We start from the raw sequence: 15211 nt of genomic DNA on the forward strand, positions 1-15211 counted from the left end.
TGAGGTCCAGTGAGCACATCCAATCTCCCTGATCCATGAGGGAGTACAGAACCGGAAGAGAGAGCATGCGAAATTTCTCTTTGACTAGAAATTTGTTGAGAGCTCGGAGATCCAGAATGGGTCGCAAATCCCCCGTCTTCTTGGGATTTAGCAAACATAAAGAGTGGAGGGCTATGTATATTAATGCACACAGTTTAGGTAATAAACTTCTAGAATTAGAGACTGAAATAAGGAATGCTGACCTAGACGTGGCGGCGATATCCGAAACTTGGCTAACGGACTCTCATGGGTGGGATATGGCTATACCGGGTTACAACTTACTTCGTCGGGACAGAGAGGGCAAGTTAGGTGGGGGGGGTAGCATTATATATTAAAGAGGACATCAAAACCACCAGGATTACAGATGTCAAATACACAGGGGAATCCCTCTGGGTAAACCTGGCAAGAGGCAGAGAAAAGTGCCTGTATCTTGGTGTGGTATACAGACCCCCTAGACAACTGGATGACATGGACACAGACCTAATTGAAGACATTGAGAATATCACTCTAAGGGGAGACACTGTACTACTTGGGGACTTCAATATGCCTGATACAGACTGGGGCACACTTTCAGCGACAACCAGCGCTAGTAGGAGGTTATTAAACTCCATAAAGGGAGCCCGTCTCAAACAAATGGTGATGGAGCCCACTAGGGAAACGGGGAAAGCGTTTCAGAGGTCTCAGTAGGAGATACGCTAGCCTCCAGTGACCACAACATAATATGGTTCAACCTTAGGAAAGGCTTCCCTAGATCAAACACGAAAACAAAGGTACTCCATTTCCGCAGCACAGACTTCACACGCATGGGAGATTTCGTACATCGGACGCTGCAGGACCAAGTGGAGACCGATAATGTAGAAGATAAGTGGTTAACACTGAAATCAACCATACATGAAGCAACTAGCCGCTTCATAAAATCAGTAAATAAACGACAAAGAAACAATAAACCCCAATGGTTCACCGCAGAGATCTCACACCTTGTTAAGGAGAAGAAAAAAGCATTTCTTTCCTACAAGCGTACGGAAACAAGAGAAGCCATCATGGAATATAGGACCAGATCTACAGCGGTCAAAACAGCAATTAGGGAGGCCAAACTTCGTGTGGAGGAAACTCTAGCAAAGAACATTAAGAAGGGAGACAAATCCTTCTTCAGGTATATTAGTGATAGGAAAAAGAACACAGACGGGATAGTACGCCTTATCAAACGGGATGGGAATTACGTGGAAGCAGATTCAGATAAAGCCGAACTACTGAACGAATATTTCTGCTCTGTCTTCACTTGTGAGGCACCAGGACACGGTCCTCAGTTAGAGGCTAAGTCAAATGCGAACGACCCGTTTCAGAATTTTGAGTTTACACCAGGTGAAGTTTACAGTGAACTGTCAAGACTAAAGGTAAATAAGGCCATGGGACCAGACAATCTGCACCCAAGAGTGCTCAAGGAGTTGTGCGATGTCCTGGCGATACCGCTAGCTGCACTCTTCAATCTCTCCCTAAGCACGGGGAGAGTACCCTTGGACTGGAAAACAGCCAACGTCATTCCTCTACACAAAAAGGGTTGCAGGGCAGAGGCTGCGAATTACAGGCCGGTGAGTCTCACATCAATAGTGTGTAAACTCATGGAAACTTTAATTAAACGCAAATTAGACACGATCCTGTCTGAGGGAAATCTACGGGATCCCAATCAACATGGATTCACCGGGGGTAGGTCCTGCCAATCTAATCTCATCAGCTTCTTTGACTGGGTGACAAGGAAGCTAGACTTGGGAGAGTCTATGGACATCGTGTACCTGGATTTCAGTAAAGCATTTGATAGCGTCCCACACCGCAGGCTGTTGAGCAAAATGAAATCGATGGGGTTAGGAGAAACACTAACTACTTGGGTCAATGATTGGCTAAGTGGAAGACTACAAAGGGTAATGGTAAACGGTACCCTCTCTAAAACATCGGAGGTGACCAGCGGAGTACCGCAGGGTTCAGTCCTGGGCCCACTCCTTTTCAACATATTCATAGGGGATCTGACTCAGGGGCTTCATGGTAAAATAACATTATTCGACGACGACGCTAAACTATGCAATATAGTAAGGGAATGTACTTTACAGGATAGTATGGCACAGGACCTGCTTACATTGGAAAGATGGTCCTCGACCTGGCAGTTGGGCTTTAACGCTGGGAAATGTAAGGTTATGCACCTCGGTAGCGGTAATCCATGCAGAAATTACACCTTGAATGGAGAAACTTTAACTTGTACTTCGGCGGAACGAGACCTAGGAGTAATCATCAGTGCAGATATGAAAACTGCCAATCAAGTGGAGAAGGCTTCATCTAAAGCAAGGCAGATGATGGGATGTATCAGTAGAAGCTTTGTCAGCAAGAAGCCTGAAGTCATAATGCCATTGTACAGAACCATGGTGAGACCTCATCTGGAATACTGTGTACAATTCTGGAGGCCACATTACCGTAAAGATGTGCTTAGAATCGAATCGGTTCAACGGATGGCCACCAGGAGGATCTCGGGGCTAAAGGGTCTCTCGTACGAGGAGAGACTAAACAAACTACAGCTCTACACTCTAGAAGAACGTAGGGAGAGAGGAGACATGATTGAGACATTTAAATACATCACGGGACGTATCGAGGTGGAAGATGATATCTTCTTTCTCAGGGGACCCTCTGTCACTAGAGGGCATGCGCTCAAACTCAGAGGCGGGAAATTTCATAGCGACATCAGGAAGTATTTCTTCACAGAAAGAGTGGTTGACCGTTGGAATGAGCTTCCAGCGCAGGTGATCGAGGCCAGCAGCGTGCTGGACTTTAAGAATAAATGGGATACCTATGTGGGATCCCTACGAGGGTCGAACTGGAATATTGGTCGCTAGGTATAGACTTAAGAGGATGGGTCAGTAGGGTGGGCAGACTTGATGGGCTATAGCCCTTTTCTGCCGTCATCTTCTATGTTTCTATGTTTCTTTGGAACTAGGAAGTATCTGGAGTAAAACCCCAGGTTGTGTTCGGAAGGAGGAATCTCCTCCACCGCTCGAAGGCGAAGAAGCGCCTGAGCCTCCTGAAGAAGAAGGGGGAGTTGCGAGGAACTGGAAAGACACTCTCCTGGAGGGTGATCTGGGGGCACCTGAAGTAGGCGCAGAAAGTATCCCTCGCGGATGACCGTAAGGACCCAAAGGTCCGATGTAATGGAGGTTTGTAAGCTCTAGTCGCAGAAGATTTTGGTTTTGGACGAAGAAGAGAGGCGAAGGAGCGTTCATGCTCAGAGAACCTTTTAGTAGCCGCCTCAATAGAGTCATCAAAAAGCTCCGAACCTAGGCACGGCAGGTTCGCTAAACGATCCTGTAAATTGGGATCCATGTCCACTATCCTGAGCCATGCCAGACGTCGCATGGCCACTGCAAATGCCGAGACCCTGGAAGAAAGCTCAAAAGCATCATAAGATGCCTGCAACATGAAGAGACGCAATTGAGAGAGAGACTGAATAATGTGTTTATATTCAGAAAGGCGTTCTTTGGGCCAGTCTGGGCAAAAGGATGACAACTGCTTCAAAAAATAATTAAAATATGAAGTAAAGACATAGTTGTAATTCAAAATTCGATTTGTCATCATTGAATTTTGATAAAGTCTGCGCCCAAACTTGTCCATAGTTCGCCCTTTGCGCCCCGGTGGGACTGTTGCAGACACCTTAGAAGGATGAGCCTTCTTCAGGGACGATTCCACCACTAGAGACTGATGAGAAAGTTGAGATTTCTCGAAACCTTTGCAGGGAACAGTGCGATACCGAGACTCCAACTTCGATGGGATCGCTGTCACAGAATAAGGAGTCTCCATATTCTGCAGGAAAGTCTGCTTCAGCACCGGTGTCATGGGCAGACGCAAAGTCTCCTTAGGAGGATGGGAAAGCTCCATATCCGCCAGATATTCAGGTGTGTACTTCGAATCGGAATGCAAGTCTATATTAAGCGCCTGCCCCATGTCGAAAACAAATTTCGCAAATGAAGAAGACTTCGAGGTCGAGGCTTCCTCAGGGGAGGCAGAACGAGTATGAGGCGCCACTGAAAACGATGGAGAAGCCTCGCGCGAATATTGAGAGACAGGCTCCGATTCGAGGTGCAAAGTGATGGAGGATGCTCCACTGCCAGTCAGAGGAGGAGTGGCTGAATGCTTCCGCTTAAGGCTCCGAGTTGGAGAGGTGCGCGGAGTACGAGGTTTAGCCAGAGGAGATTGATCCCGAGACAAACGCCTCGAAGGTTGAGACCTCGACCTCGAATGCCTCGATGAAACCGAAGAGGCAATGGTACTGTGAGAGCGAGGCACAATCTTCGAAGCGAGATCCGAATGCCTCGAGCTCTTCGAGGAAGTGAGCTTCGAAGACCGAGACCGATGCTTCGATCGAGGCAATGATTGTTTAGCAACCCGTTCAGGAGAGGAATCCGACGAGGAAACCTTAGATCGAGACCTGCGACGAGGAGATCGTCGACGAGATGCAGACTGCTGCTCAGGCTGGAGTTGCGAAGACAGAGTCGAGGCCGGGACCAACTGAGCCACTATCGAGGAAATCTGCGTAGTCAAAATTGACTTAAGCATGTCCTCAAACATGGGGACGGAGACCAAAGGACTTGGAGTCACAGGTGGTCTCGTGCGTTCCAAGGAGGGCGACCTCGAATGAGAGTATTCCCTGGACTTGGAAGCACGTTTTGAAGATGGTCGAGAAGACGGAGTCGAACCTGGAGCCCCAGGTTGCGTGGACGCAGACTCCGTCGGCTTCTTAGGGATGGTACCTGAAAAGGAAGCAGGAGACTTACCCCCCAATCCAGGCTTCGAGGACACCGCCGAGGCCTTCGAGGCCGAGGCCTGTCGAGGAGGCGAGGTCGAGGTTTTAGCACTCGAGGGTTGTCCCGAAGTCGAGGGTTTAACAGATACTTCGACCGAGGCCACAGCTTTTTCAGGCTCCATGCGAGGGAAAAGTTCTAAGAACCTGTCGCAGCGTCGCTTGAAGGCACGAGGTTGAAGAGTGAGGCAGCGAAGACAATCTTCGGGGCGATGAGTCGACCCGAGACAGATCATACACTGACTATGGGGATCAGTGATGGAGATAGTCCTGCCACACTGATAACACCTTTTAAACCCGGTAACAGGCCGGGACATAGATAGGACAAAGTCCGTGTCGAGAACGAGGAAGAGAGGCCTAGGCCTCAATCTCCCAACCCGACGTCAAATAAAACACAAAAGGATTTTTTTTTTTTAAAAAGAAAAGAACAGAATGAGAACACAGCGACCGAAAACAACAAAAAGTACTCAGCCGCAGTGAAGAGAAGGCACAACGCTACGGGAACCAAGTCAACAAGTCTTCTCAGCTCCGCGGAAAACGTTGAACTGAGGATCCTCACAGGAGATGCGCCCCCTAGTTCGGGCGGGAAGGCACGCGCGCAGGCACGATGCAGCACTCGAAAGCTCGAGATCTTCAAGCAAGTTTGCTTTCGAGGCTGTCCGCTGCGGGGCTCCGTCGGTGACGTCACCCATGTGTGGGAATATGCTGCCTGCTTGTCCTGGGATAAACATAGTTTACATAGTCAGGAGAAGCAGCATATGAGAGCACCAGTGGCCATAAGTAGGACTCAGGGGATCCACCCAATGAAAAAAAAAACAACTTTCAGGCCTGAGAGAATAGCTCTGTGAAGAAAACCCTTAAGGCCTTGGGGTATAGGATATTGAAGGTCAAAAAGCCAAAACAGGCTATAACTATTTCTAGTGACTACAGTAGATCAATTCAAAAGATGGATGGATGAAAACAAAACAATTTGTTTTGTCTCATTGGACATGTCCTCTGCCTTTAATACAGTGGATACTCATATTATATTGCAAGAAGAAGAACTTCCTTACGTTTGTACGGAATCTATCCCCTTTTAACTTTAGAGAGTGCCCTCTCGTTCACTCTACCTTGGAGAGGGTGAAACAATAGCAGTTTTCCAAAAGGTGGGAACGGTTGCAGTGAGTAAACTGTTTTGAATGAGTGAGTGGATGAAAGGGCCGAAGCAAGAAAAAAAATTTTTTTAATAAAATGGGGGAATGATTTCTAATCGAGAACCCTTTAGATTGTTTGTTTGAAGATTGCCTTCTATATCCTTTAAAGATGGTATTTTAAAATTAATACAATTAGCTTTCAGAGGCCAAAATCTCTTTCCTTAGGTCAGTAAAGCATACTGTTGTTACAGTATCCTGTCCTGACATGAGGAAGAGGGTTTTGGTCTCTGAATTAGTCAAAAATGTATTAAAATTAGTTTAATAAAAGGATCACTTTATTTTTATTTATAAACACTTATCAACACAGCTACAATACTACTTTATCCTAAAGCAAGACAATAAAGAAATAGAAAATTTTTTCTACCTTTGTCGTCTCTGGTTTCAGCTTTCCTCATCTGTTCATTTCTCTTTTCCTTCCATCCTCTCTCTGCCCCTTCCATATGGCATCTTGCTTTCCTTCCAGACACTGCTTCCTCCCCCTTCCATCTCTCCCTCCACCCCCATTGGTCTGGCATCTATCTTCTTCCTTTCCCTTCCCTCCCCTAGTGTCTGGCATCTCCCCCCCCCCCATGGTCTGATCTGGCAATTCACTCTCTCATCTGCCTCCTCTGCCTTCCTAGAGTTCCTAGGCTCCAGGAAAAGGATGGAATGAGACATCCGGGTTTTATTTCCATTGCTTTACCCAGATGTCTCTCTCCATCCTCCTTATTTCTATTGCTTTCATTGGAAGTAAAACCCGAATATCTCACTCTTTCCTCTTTTTTTTTTTTTTGGAGCCAATGGTAACCCTATCCCTCCCTTTACTTTTCTTCCCTTGTCTTCCTTAATTTATTTTCTGCATCTATCTAGATTAAATTCTTTCTTACTATTCAGTCCTCAATTTCCCTCTTTTCACTGTGTCTACCTACAGCTTGCCATCTCTTTCACTCACCCCTCCAGTATTTCATTAACTCTGTTGTCTTCCCCCATCCAGCATGTGCCCTTTTTCATTTATCCCCTCTTTCCATCATGTGCCATTTCTCTTCCCCTTCTATTCAGCATCTTTTCCTCTCTCTGACCTCTCCACATCCATCCTGCATCTACCCTCTCTCTCCCATTCCATTTAGTGTCTGCTCTCTTTTTCTCTACTTTTCAGCGGCTCCTCATATGGTAGAGAGCTATCTGCATCTGCTCACTTCTTTCTCTCTCTCTCTCTCTTTCTCCCATCCCCACTTCCATCCAGCATCTTCTCCCCCTCCCCTTCCCACTAACATCCAATGTCTGCCCCTTCTCTCCATCCACCCCACTTCTATCAGCATCTGCCCCCTTTCTCTCCCTCCAACCCAATTCCAGTATCCTTCCCACTTCTGTTTGTATCTCCCTCTCCCTGCACCCCAATTCCATCAGCATCTGCCCCCTCTCTCTCCCTCCAGCACCCTTCCATACCAGTTTCCTGATTCCTTCTCTCTCTCTCCATCCCAGTGCTATCAAGTATCCTGCCCCCTCACCTCCTCACCACTGCTGTATGCTTCTCGAACAAGTAGCAGCAACTGTAACACCTTTACTGAAGCTCATGTAAACTGTTCAGAATTGACTCCACAGTCGTTAGTAGTGGTATAGAAGCTTCTAATAAACAATAAACTTAAATGCAGCCATCACGGGACCTTCCTGTACCTCCCTGCAGCTGCTGGCTCTACTTCGGAACAAGAAAGTGACATCAGAGGGGTGGACCGGCAGCCATGAGAAGGTGTAGGAAGGTCCCACGATTGCTGAATTTAAAGTTAACTGGTGCTCATTCAGGAAAGCAGCAACGGCAGACTAGGGTGGGAGGTCCCGGAGCCAGTGTTCTGGCTATGCACTCCCTTACAGCATGCACCTGGGAGGGCCTCCTCCCCCCCTTGGTACGCCACTGACTTTGAGATAAACTGAGGAACCACAGCCCAGCCCAGTGAGAAAGGTGGCGGAGCTGAAAAAGATGGATAATGCCTTCTACACAAATCGCAGTTAAGGAGAATAACCACTGTTCAAGATGGATGTGCCTTTCTACCAGAAAGAAGATTATCAAGGTAAGAACCTAATCTTTCCATGTGGATCCTGGATGAATATCGACCATACCCACATAAGCACCAGCAGCCTACAGGAATTTGATCTGTCGCTGATATTCAATGCTGGTGCCTTTACTTGGCCCAGCATTAAATATTGAGGTCTAGTTTAGCTGGAGACAAATCGGCATTTGAAAAAACACTGACTGCTACCAGATGAATATTAACCAGATTGAGAATTTTTCTCTTGATTTGCCAAGTTCTGTTTCTTTCTACCTGATCTATTTTCCCTTTCCTTTCTCATCAGTGTTATCTCTGTATGGTTTGAACATTTCTAAATGTTTTGTTTTTCTCCTTATAGAAATTAACCAAACCCCTCCTTGGACAGCCAGGCTTTCCTCTCATGTAGTTCCTCAATATGCACTTGCTATTTTGCGGTCCAATCTCTGGCCTGGTGCCTATGCCTTCACCAGTAACAAGTAAGTATCTCATACTTACAGGAAAAGTGATGATTAAGCCTAGGTTCAGCATATGTAGTATGTAAAGATGCAGTGGGTAACAAATTATCTATCGAAACTATGAAGGGCTATCTCTAGAGAAGGGAGCAAATTATAGTAGAATCTCTGTTAACCGGCACTCTCATCCAATCAGCAAAAAAATCCCCCGAAGCAGCAGTGGTCCAGAGCGCAAATCCCCCCCTTCCTCCCTCCCTCAAGCACCTAAGTCCCGAAGCAGCTGAGACACGTATTCCCCTCTCTCCCACCCCAAAGCACCAGTGCGGCAGCAGTCATTCTGATGCGTCAGAAGAAAGGCTATGCCAGTGGTGTACCTAGGGTATGTGGCACCCGGGGCCCATCATTTTTTGACACCCCTCCCCCCCACGTAAAAAAATATTTTTTGTAATGACCATGAAACAGAATAAATGGTCAGAATAGAAACAGGCAGTGAAAATTTTTTTTTATTGAACCTCATATATTACATTACATTACAAGCAGCGCTGCTACAAACATATTCTGAAGGTCAATGCTAAGGTTAACAAAGTTTCCTTCCTTGGACCAGAAGGAGATACTGACAAACCACTGGAAGAGATCCCAAAATAACTACCCAGTGAACCAGTTGAGTGGAGTGGACTAACTGGGGGGTGGAAATGGGCCCGAAGTTTGCTCAGCAGAATTTCCCAGACCACCTCTTCCTCTCAACACATTGACACGCTGCCACCACCACTAGGAACACCTCACCGGGTCGGCCAGCAATGCTTATAAACTTTATAAAACACATTATTATATTTTCTTATAAAGCACATATTTTAACTGAACTCTCTGACATCCTCAGCCTTTCCATTCACAAAAATAGAAGGAAGAAAAGTTCCCATTTCCTGCTGTCTCATGTTCCCGGCCTATACAATATTTTTCTTCTGCAGACCCTTCAAAAGTCTGACCAAATCCTCGTTTCACTTGCTTTATAAAGTACTGAGGATACCATCTCTCCCCAATCCCAGGTCCTAAAGTCTACGACAGTATCACAAACTAGTGCTGCCAGATTCAGGAAAAAATTTTCGATTCAGCCTATTGAATTGGTTTATCGATTCGATTTTCCTGCCCAATTGGGTGTTTTTTGTTTTGTTTTTTTCAAACATCCTGGTGGGTATATTTTATAGCTTTTTCACCCCCCTTTGGCTTCTAACCACACTGGTGCTGTGGTGTAAATAAAATAAAGAAACAAAAAGGACTTTTCCTCTCTGTTAAATCCTAGCTCACGTTTATGGTCTAACACCAGCTCTGGCAGGATACAAATTTCAAATCTGACATATTGTAATCACAAAACAGAAAATAAAATTAGTTTTTCTACCTTTTGTTATCTGGTTATTTTTCAAATCTTGTTGGTCCAAGGCTCTGGTTGTCTTCTGATAACTTGCTTGCCATGGTCTCCTTCTTCTTTCTCCATGCTAACCATCCATCTTCCATCTCTGTCCTCCCCTTCCGTTTCCCTTCCCTCCCCTGGAAGTCTGGCATCTTTCCTTTTTTTCGTCTTCCTCCACAGATCCACCTTTTCTTAACTACCCTTTCATCCAGTATCTCTCCCTCCTTCCCCACCACCCCAGGGTCCACCATCTCTCTCTTTCTTTTCCCAACTACCCTCCTAACCAGTATCTCTATTCCCCCCCTGCACAACATCCCTTGTGTCCAACTTCTCTCCCTTTCTGTTCCTACCCTCCCTAAAACCCATGGTCCATCATTTCTCTCCCTCTCCTCTATTTTCATACCCATTATTTCTTCCCACCCAAAGTCCGGCATATACACATCTCTTTGAACCCCTCCCCCTTCCCTCCGTGTACTTCTACACCAGGGCCCCCCTCCCCTGAAGGCCTGTCCCTCCCTTAAAGGTCTGCATCCCACCCCTGAAGGCCTGTCTCCCCCCCCAAGGCCTGCCTGCCCGCCCGCCCCACCCTGAAGGCCTGCTGCCCCCTTAAAGGTCTGCATCCCACCCCCGAAGGCCTGCACCCCTCCCTTGAAGGCCTGCACCCCCCCTCGAAGGCCTGTCCCCCCCCTTGAAGGCCTGCACCCTCCCCCGAAGGCCTGCCTGTCCCCCCCCTTGAAGGCCTGCCTGCCTGTCCCCCCCCTTGAAGGCCTGCCTGTCTGTCCCTCCCTTGAAGGCCTGTCCCCCTAAAGGCCTGTCTCCCTCCCCCCCCCCAAGGCCTGCCTGCCCGCCTGCCCCACCCTGAAGGCCTGCTGCCCTCCCACCACCTCGAAGGACTGCTCATCCGCCCAGCTTCTCCGCACCATTTACCTGAAGCAGCCTGCAGCAAGATCGCGATCTCAGCGATCTTTGCGCTGCTTTGTCTCTGTTTCCTCCGCTGCGGTCCCGCCCCTCCTCTGACGTCAGAGGAGGAGCGAGACTGCGGTGGAGGAAACAGCCGAAGCAGCGCAAAGATCGCTGGGATCGCGATCTTGCTGCAGGCTGCTTCAGGTAAATGGTGCGGGGAGGTCGAGGGGGGAGGAATCCAGACGCGAGACGTCGGGGCTGAACCGGACGTAGGGGGGGGAACCGGATCGGGAGCACCCCCCTCAGGGCTTGCATCCGGGGCGGACCCCCCCCCATTAGTACGCCACTGGGCTATGCCAGAGCTGGCCCTGAGCAGCCTGTTTTGAGCTCTGTCTCCTGCTGACCAACTGCCACTTCGGGTAAGGGAGGGAGGGGATTCGTGGCTCAGGACTGTTGTCTGCTTCTGCTGCTTCAAGGCTTAAGGGAGGGAGGGGGCTTTGCAGCTCAGGACCGCTGATACTTCAGGACTGGAGGAAAGGGGGGGATTGAGATGCGTGTTAGAAAAGGTTTCTAACACACAATCAACCAGAAAAACAGTTGTCCAGCATCCACCAATCCCCATGGGTGCCAGATAACTGAGATTCTACTGTAAATGACAACTGAAGGACCTGCACTTTACGCCTTAGCAACTTTGGGCAAAATGATCAATGCACCATCTGTCTGTGGCAAAATCCTTCTTTGCTTTACTACAGGAATGTAGTAGCAGCAGTTTCTTTACTTTACCTTCTCCCATCATGCAAACCTGTTCTCCCCACTGCCCATTTCACCAGCAAGAAAAGAACAGCAGTTTTTTTTTTTTTTCTTACATGTACTATTTCTGATAGCTTCACTGATGTCTAATTGTGCGGGGGTCCTGTAGGTTTTTGAGACATGCTGGCACCCTGCATTTATGTTTCACAATAAATATGACTTAAGAAGAATTATGTGCACATTAAAGGTATTCCAGTGCAATAGGTGAGACATTCGGCAAACAGCGGCTCGCAAGACACATGCAGCTCTTTAGCCACTTGACTGCGGCTCTGCACATGCCTAGGGCCCGAAACAGCGGGGCCCCAGGGCCGGCGTTAGGGGGGAGCACAGGGCAACTGCCCTGGACCCCACAGATCCAGGGGGCCCCGCGATCCAAACTTCTTTATTAAACACCTAAATTTTCCTTTTCAGAGGGGCCCCGATATGGCAGCTGTTCTCACAAACTGCCGGTGGCTGCCCCGAAGCTTTCCCTCTGCACCGATCTGCCCTGTCGGAAATGGAAAGTTGCGGCAGAGGAAAAACCTTGGGGCAGCTGCTGGCAGCTTGTGAGAACAGCTACAGTGTTGGGGCCCCTCTGAAAAGAACATTTTGGCTACCGGAAGAGGTAAGTGACGTTGGGGGGGTGGACTGACAGCCGCAGTCATCGCGGGATCTTGCCGCAATTCCCTGCGTCTGCCAGCTCAGCCCCCTCCGACGTCACTTACCTCTTCCATCCGGAGCAGAAGCAGTCATCGTGGGACCTTGCTGATTTGGGATGGAGAAAGAAAGGAGCATAGTAGGGTGGTGAAGGGAGAAAAAGGAGGTCAGGATGTGGAGGGTGAGAAAGGGGGGTCAGGGTGGTATGGAATCATGGTGAAGGGTGAGAAAGGGGGTCATGGTGGTATGGAAACGGTGAAGGGTGTGGAGGGTAAGAAAGCAAGGTCAGGGTGATATGGAATCATGGTGAAGGGTGAGAAAGGGGTCAGGGTGGTATGGAAGGGTGTGGAGGGTGAGAAAGGGGGTCAGGGTGGTATGGAAACATGGTGAAGGGTGAGAAAGGGGGTCAGGGTGGTATGGAATCATGGGGAGATGCATCACTGTACGGGGATGATTAAAAAAGGTACTGGGGGATGTGGGGGGATGATTTAAGGTACTGAGGGGTACGGGGCCTGCCTGCCTGTCTGTCACTAGACCTGCCTGCCACTAGGCCTGCCCACCCTGTCCCAGCCTACCATTAGACCAGCAGAGGGGGTGACAGAGTGCAGAGCCTGGCAAGGAGTGTAGGGTGCAGAGCCTGGCAGGGAGAATTTAGTTCAGAATGTTTTTTTCTTGTTTTCCTCCTCTAAATATAGGGCGCATCTTATGGTCAGGTGCGTCTTATGGAGAGAAAAATATGGTATGTGTTTTGTCTACGAAATTGGTTATGTGATTAAAGATGACTTTTTCTACTAGTTTAGCAAGAAAGGGAATATTCGCTATAGGTCGGTAATTCAATTCAGTTGCAGTTGATTCTTTTGGATTTTTAATAATTGGGTGGATAACTGACTCCTTGAAATCTTTCGGTATAAATCCAGTGGTTAAACTGTTTGTGATCAAAGTATGAATAAAAGGGCCGAAAAAGGAAAAATAGCGTTTTAGGAGAAGAGGAGAAATTTAATTGGAATTGGAGCTCTTAATATTAATGCTTTGCAGAAGTCTTTTCAGATCCTCCATGGTTGGTATATTAAACATAGAACATTTTGGTTCCACAGCTCTATATATTATATAGGAGGTTTTTTTATGTCAATGAGAGGCACTTTTGAGGCTTGTGAGGACAGTTTGGTTCCGAGTCATGTCCTGAGGCTTTTTCCTCCTATAACAATATGTATTGAGACAATTATTTTGTAACCTAAATATGTCATGAGTTTTGATTTCAATCTAATGGGTTTATAAGTGAAAAAGTGTGTATATGATATTGTTGGGTTTCACATGGTTTCTATTTTTGAGATTTGATTATTGAGCCTACAAGACAAACCTCATTCATTGGCCTTAAAACTCCAGCTTTAGGTTGGGCCACCCTTGGCATCTGCCGCTAGTAGCTCTAGAAACATGCAGGACAGACTCATTCAGGCAGGAGGAGGATGAATAGGTTGGATATAAAAGTTTTACATTCTGAAAATATTCAGACATTAGCCACCCTTCTGGATTTGTACAAATAAGGCAAAAATATGTGTTGCCTATACCTTCATCTGGTCATACAGTAGTTAGAGCTACAACCTCAGCACCCTCATGATCCTTGTGACCCTGGCAAGTCACTTAATCCCCTCATTGCCCCAGGTACACTAGATAGAGTTTGAGCCCACTGGGACAGCTAGGGAAATATGATAAAGTACCTGAATGTAAACCACTTAGGATATAAGTGGTATATAAATAATAAAATATATATATTACAAACACAGATGTCCAAGAGGTCCATTTGGAGTGGTAAAGAATTTTCTTACTATTAACTGGTTGACTTATCCTGTTAACTGGATGAGGCAGCTGAATATCTAGTTAAATCAGACCACAGAATATGCTGCTGCAAAAAATTAACTGCCCCCCCCCCCGCCCTCCCCTTGGTACGCCACTTCTCTAACATTTAAAGTATGCTTCTGGAATACCTCTTGGCACTCCTCCAATAATCCAGCTAAATTGTAGCCAGACATTGAGGTATCTGGCTAAACATTACCCATTAAGTAGTCCCACATTTTGAAAGTATATGATTTATCCGCTTAGCAGCCAATGTTAACCTTATATGTCCTTTTAAATATAGATCCCCCACCTAATGATATTGAACGTTATCTACTAGAGCAATAGGTTTGTTCACCAATTCAGAATTTAATGTTCATATTTATTACAGGAATCAGTTGCAGGAGCAGACAACAGAGGGAGATGGCTGAGGGAAACTCAGTAGCCTATTAATCTTTTTGTATCTTTCATAGGAAATTTGAGAACATCTACGTTGGTTGGGGGTTGAAGTATAATCCAGAGAACTATAGCCCACCACCACCTCCTATGGTGATGATGGAATACCCAAGTGGTCCTGAAATCACAGAGATAAGTGACCCAACTGTAGAAGAGGAACAGGCACTGAAGGCTGCCCAAGAGGAAGCTCTAGAAGAAGAAGAGGAGGAGGAGGAGGAAGAGGAAGACGAAGATGATGATGATGATTAAAAACCAAACTTTTAAAACTTAAAATAAAATGCAGATTCACAATTTACCACCATTAAAATTTGGTATTTCCCCATGTGATGAACTGTATAGAGATGTTTTAAAATATATAATCTAATCTTAAGAAAACTCATTTTCTTGTTTTCCTAATGTGTCTTTATTGTATAAAAATTACCTTTACAATAATGTGATCGCTGGGCAATTCTGTAACTGGGTGGTTCCAATTAGGCAACCAGAGAGAGTCTATTCTGTAACAGAACCAGCTATCAATGTGCCTAATATCTAGGCACTCACATTTTACATTTATGCCAAAGAGTATAACCAAAATTACTTTTTTCAGTTTTAGCCAAAACCAAATCTGTGACCAAAATTCATTGCTCTGT

At 46.7% G+C, this 15211-nt stretch overlaps 1 protein-coding gene across 1 annotated transcript in view; it reads left to right on the top strand.

Annotated features, from left to right (window-relative positions):
* The window catches only part of RSPH6A (radial spoke head 6 homolog A), a 50076-nt gene extending 35119 nt beyond the window's left edge, over positions 1–14957 (top strand). The window contains exons 5-6 of the mRNA XM_033953616.1: positions 8449–8566; positions 14600–14957. Coding sequence (XP_033809507.1) covers positions 8449–8566; positions 14600–14831 — 350 coding nt within the window. The 3' untranslated portion in view covers positions 14832–14957. The remainder of the gene's footprint in view (positions 1–8448; positions 8567–14599) is intronic.
* The last annotated feature ends 254 nt before the right edge of the window (positions 14958–15211 follow it).

Source organism: Geotrypetes seraphini, chromosome 8, assembly GCF_902459505.1.
Source record: "Geotrypetes seraphini chromosome 8, aGeoSer1.1, whole genome shotgun sequence".
In the NCBI taxonomy this organism is placed as follows: Eukaryota; Metazoa; Chordata; class Amphibia; order Gymnophiona; family Dermophiidae; genus Geotrypetes; species Geotrypetes seraphini.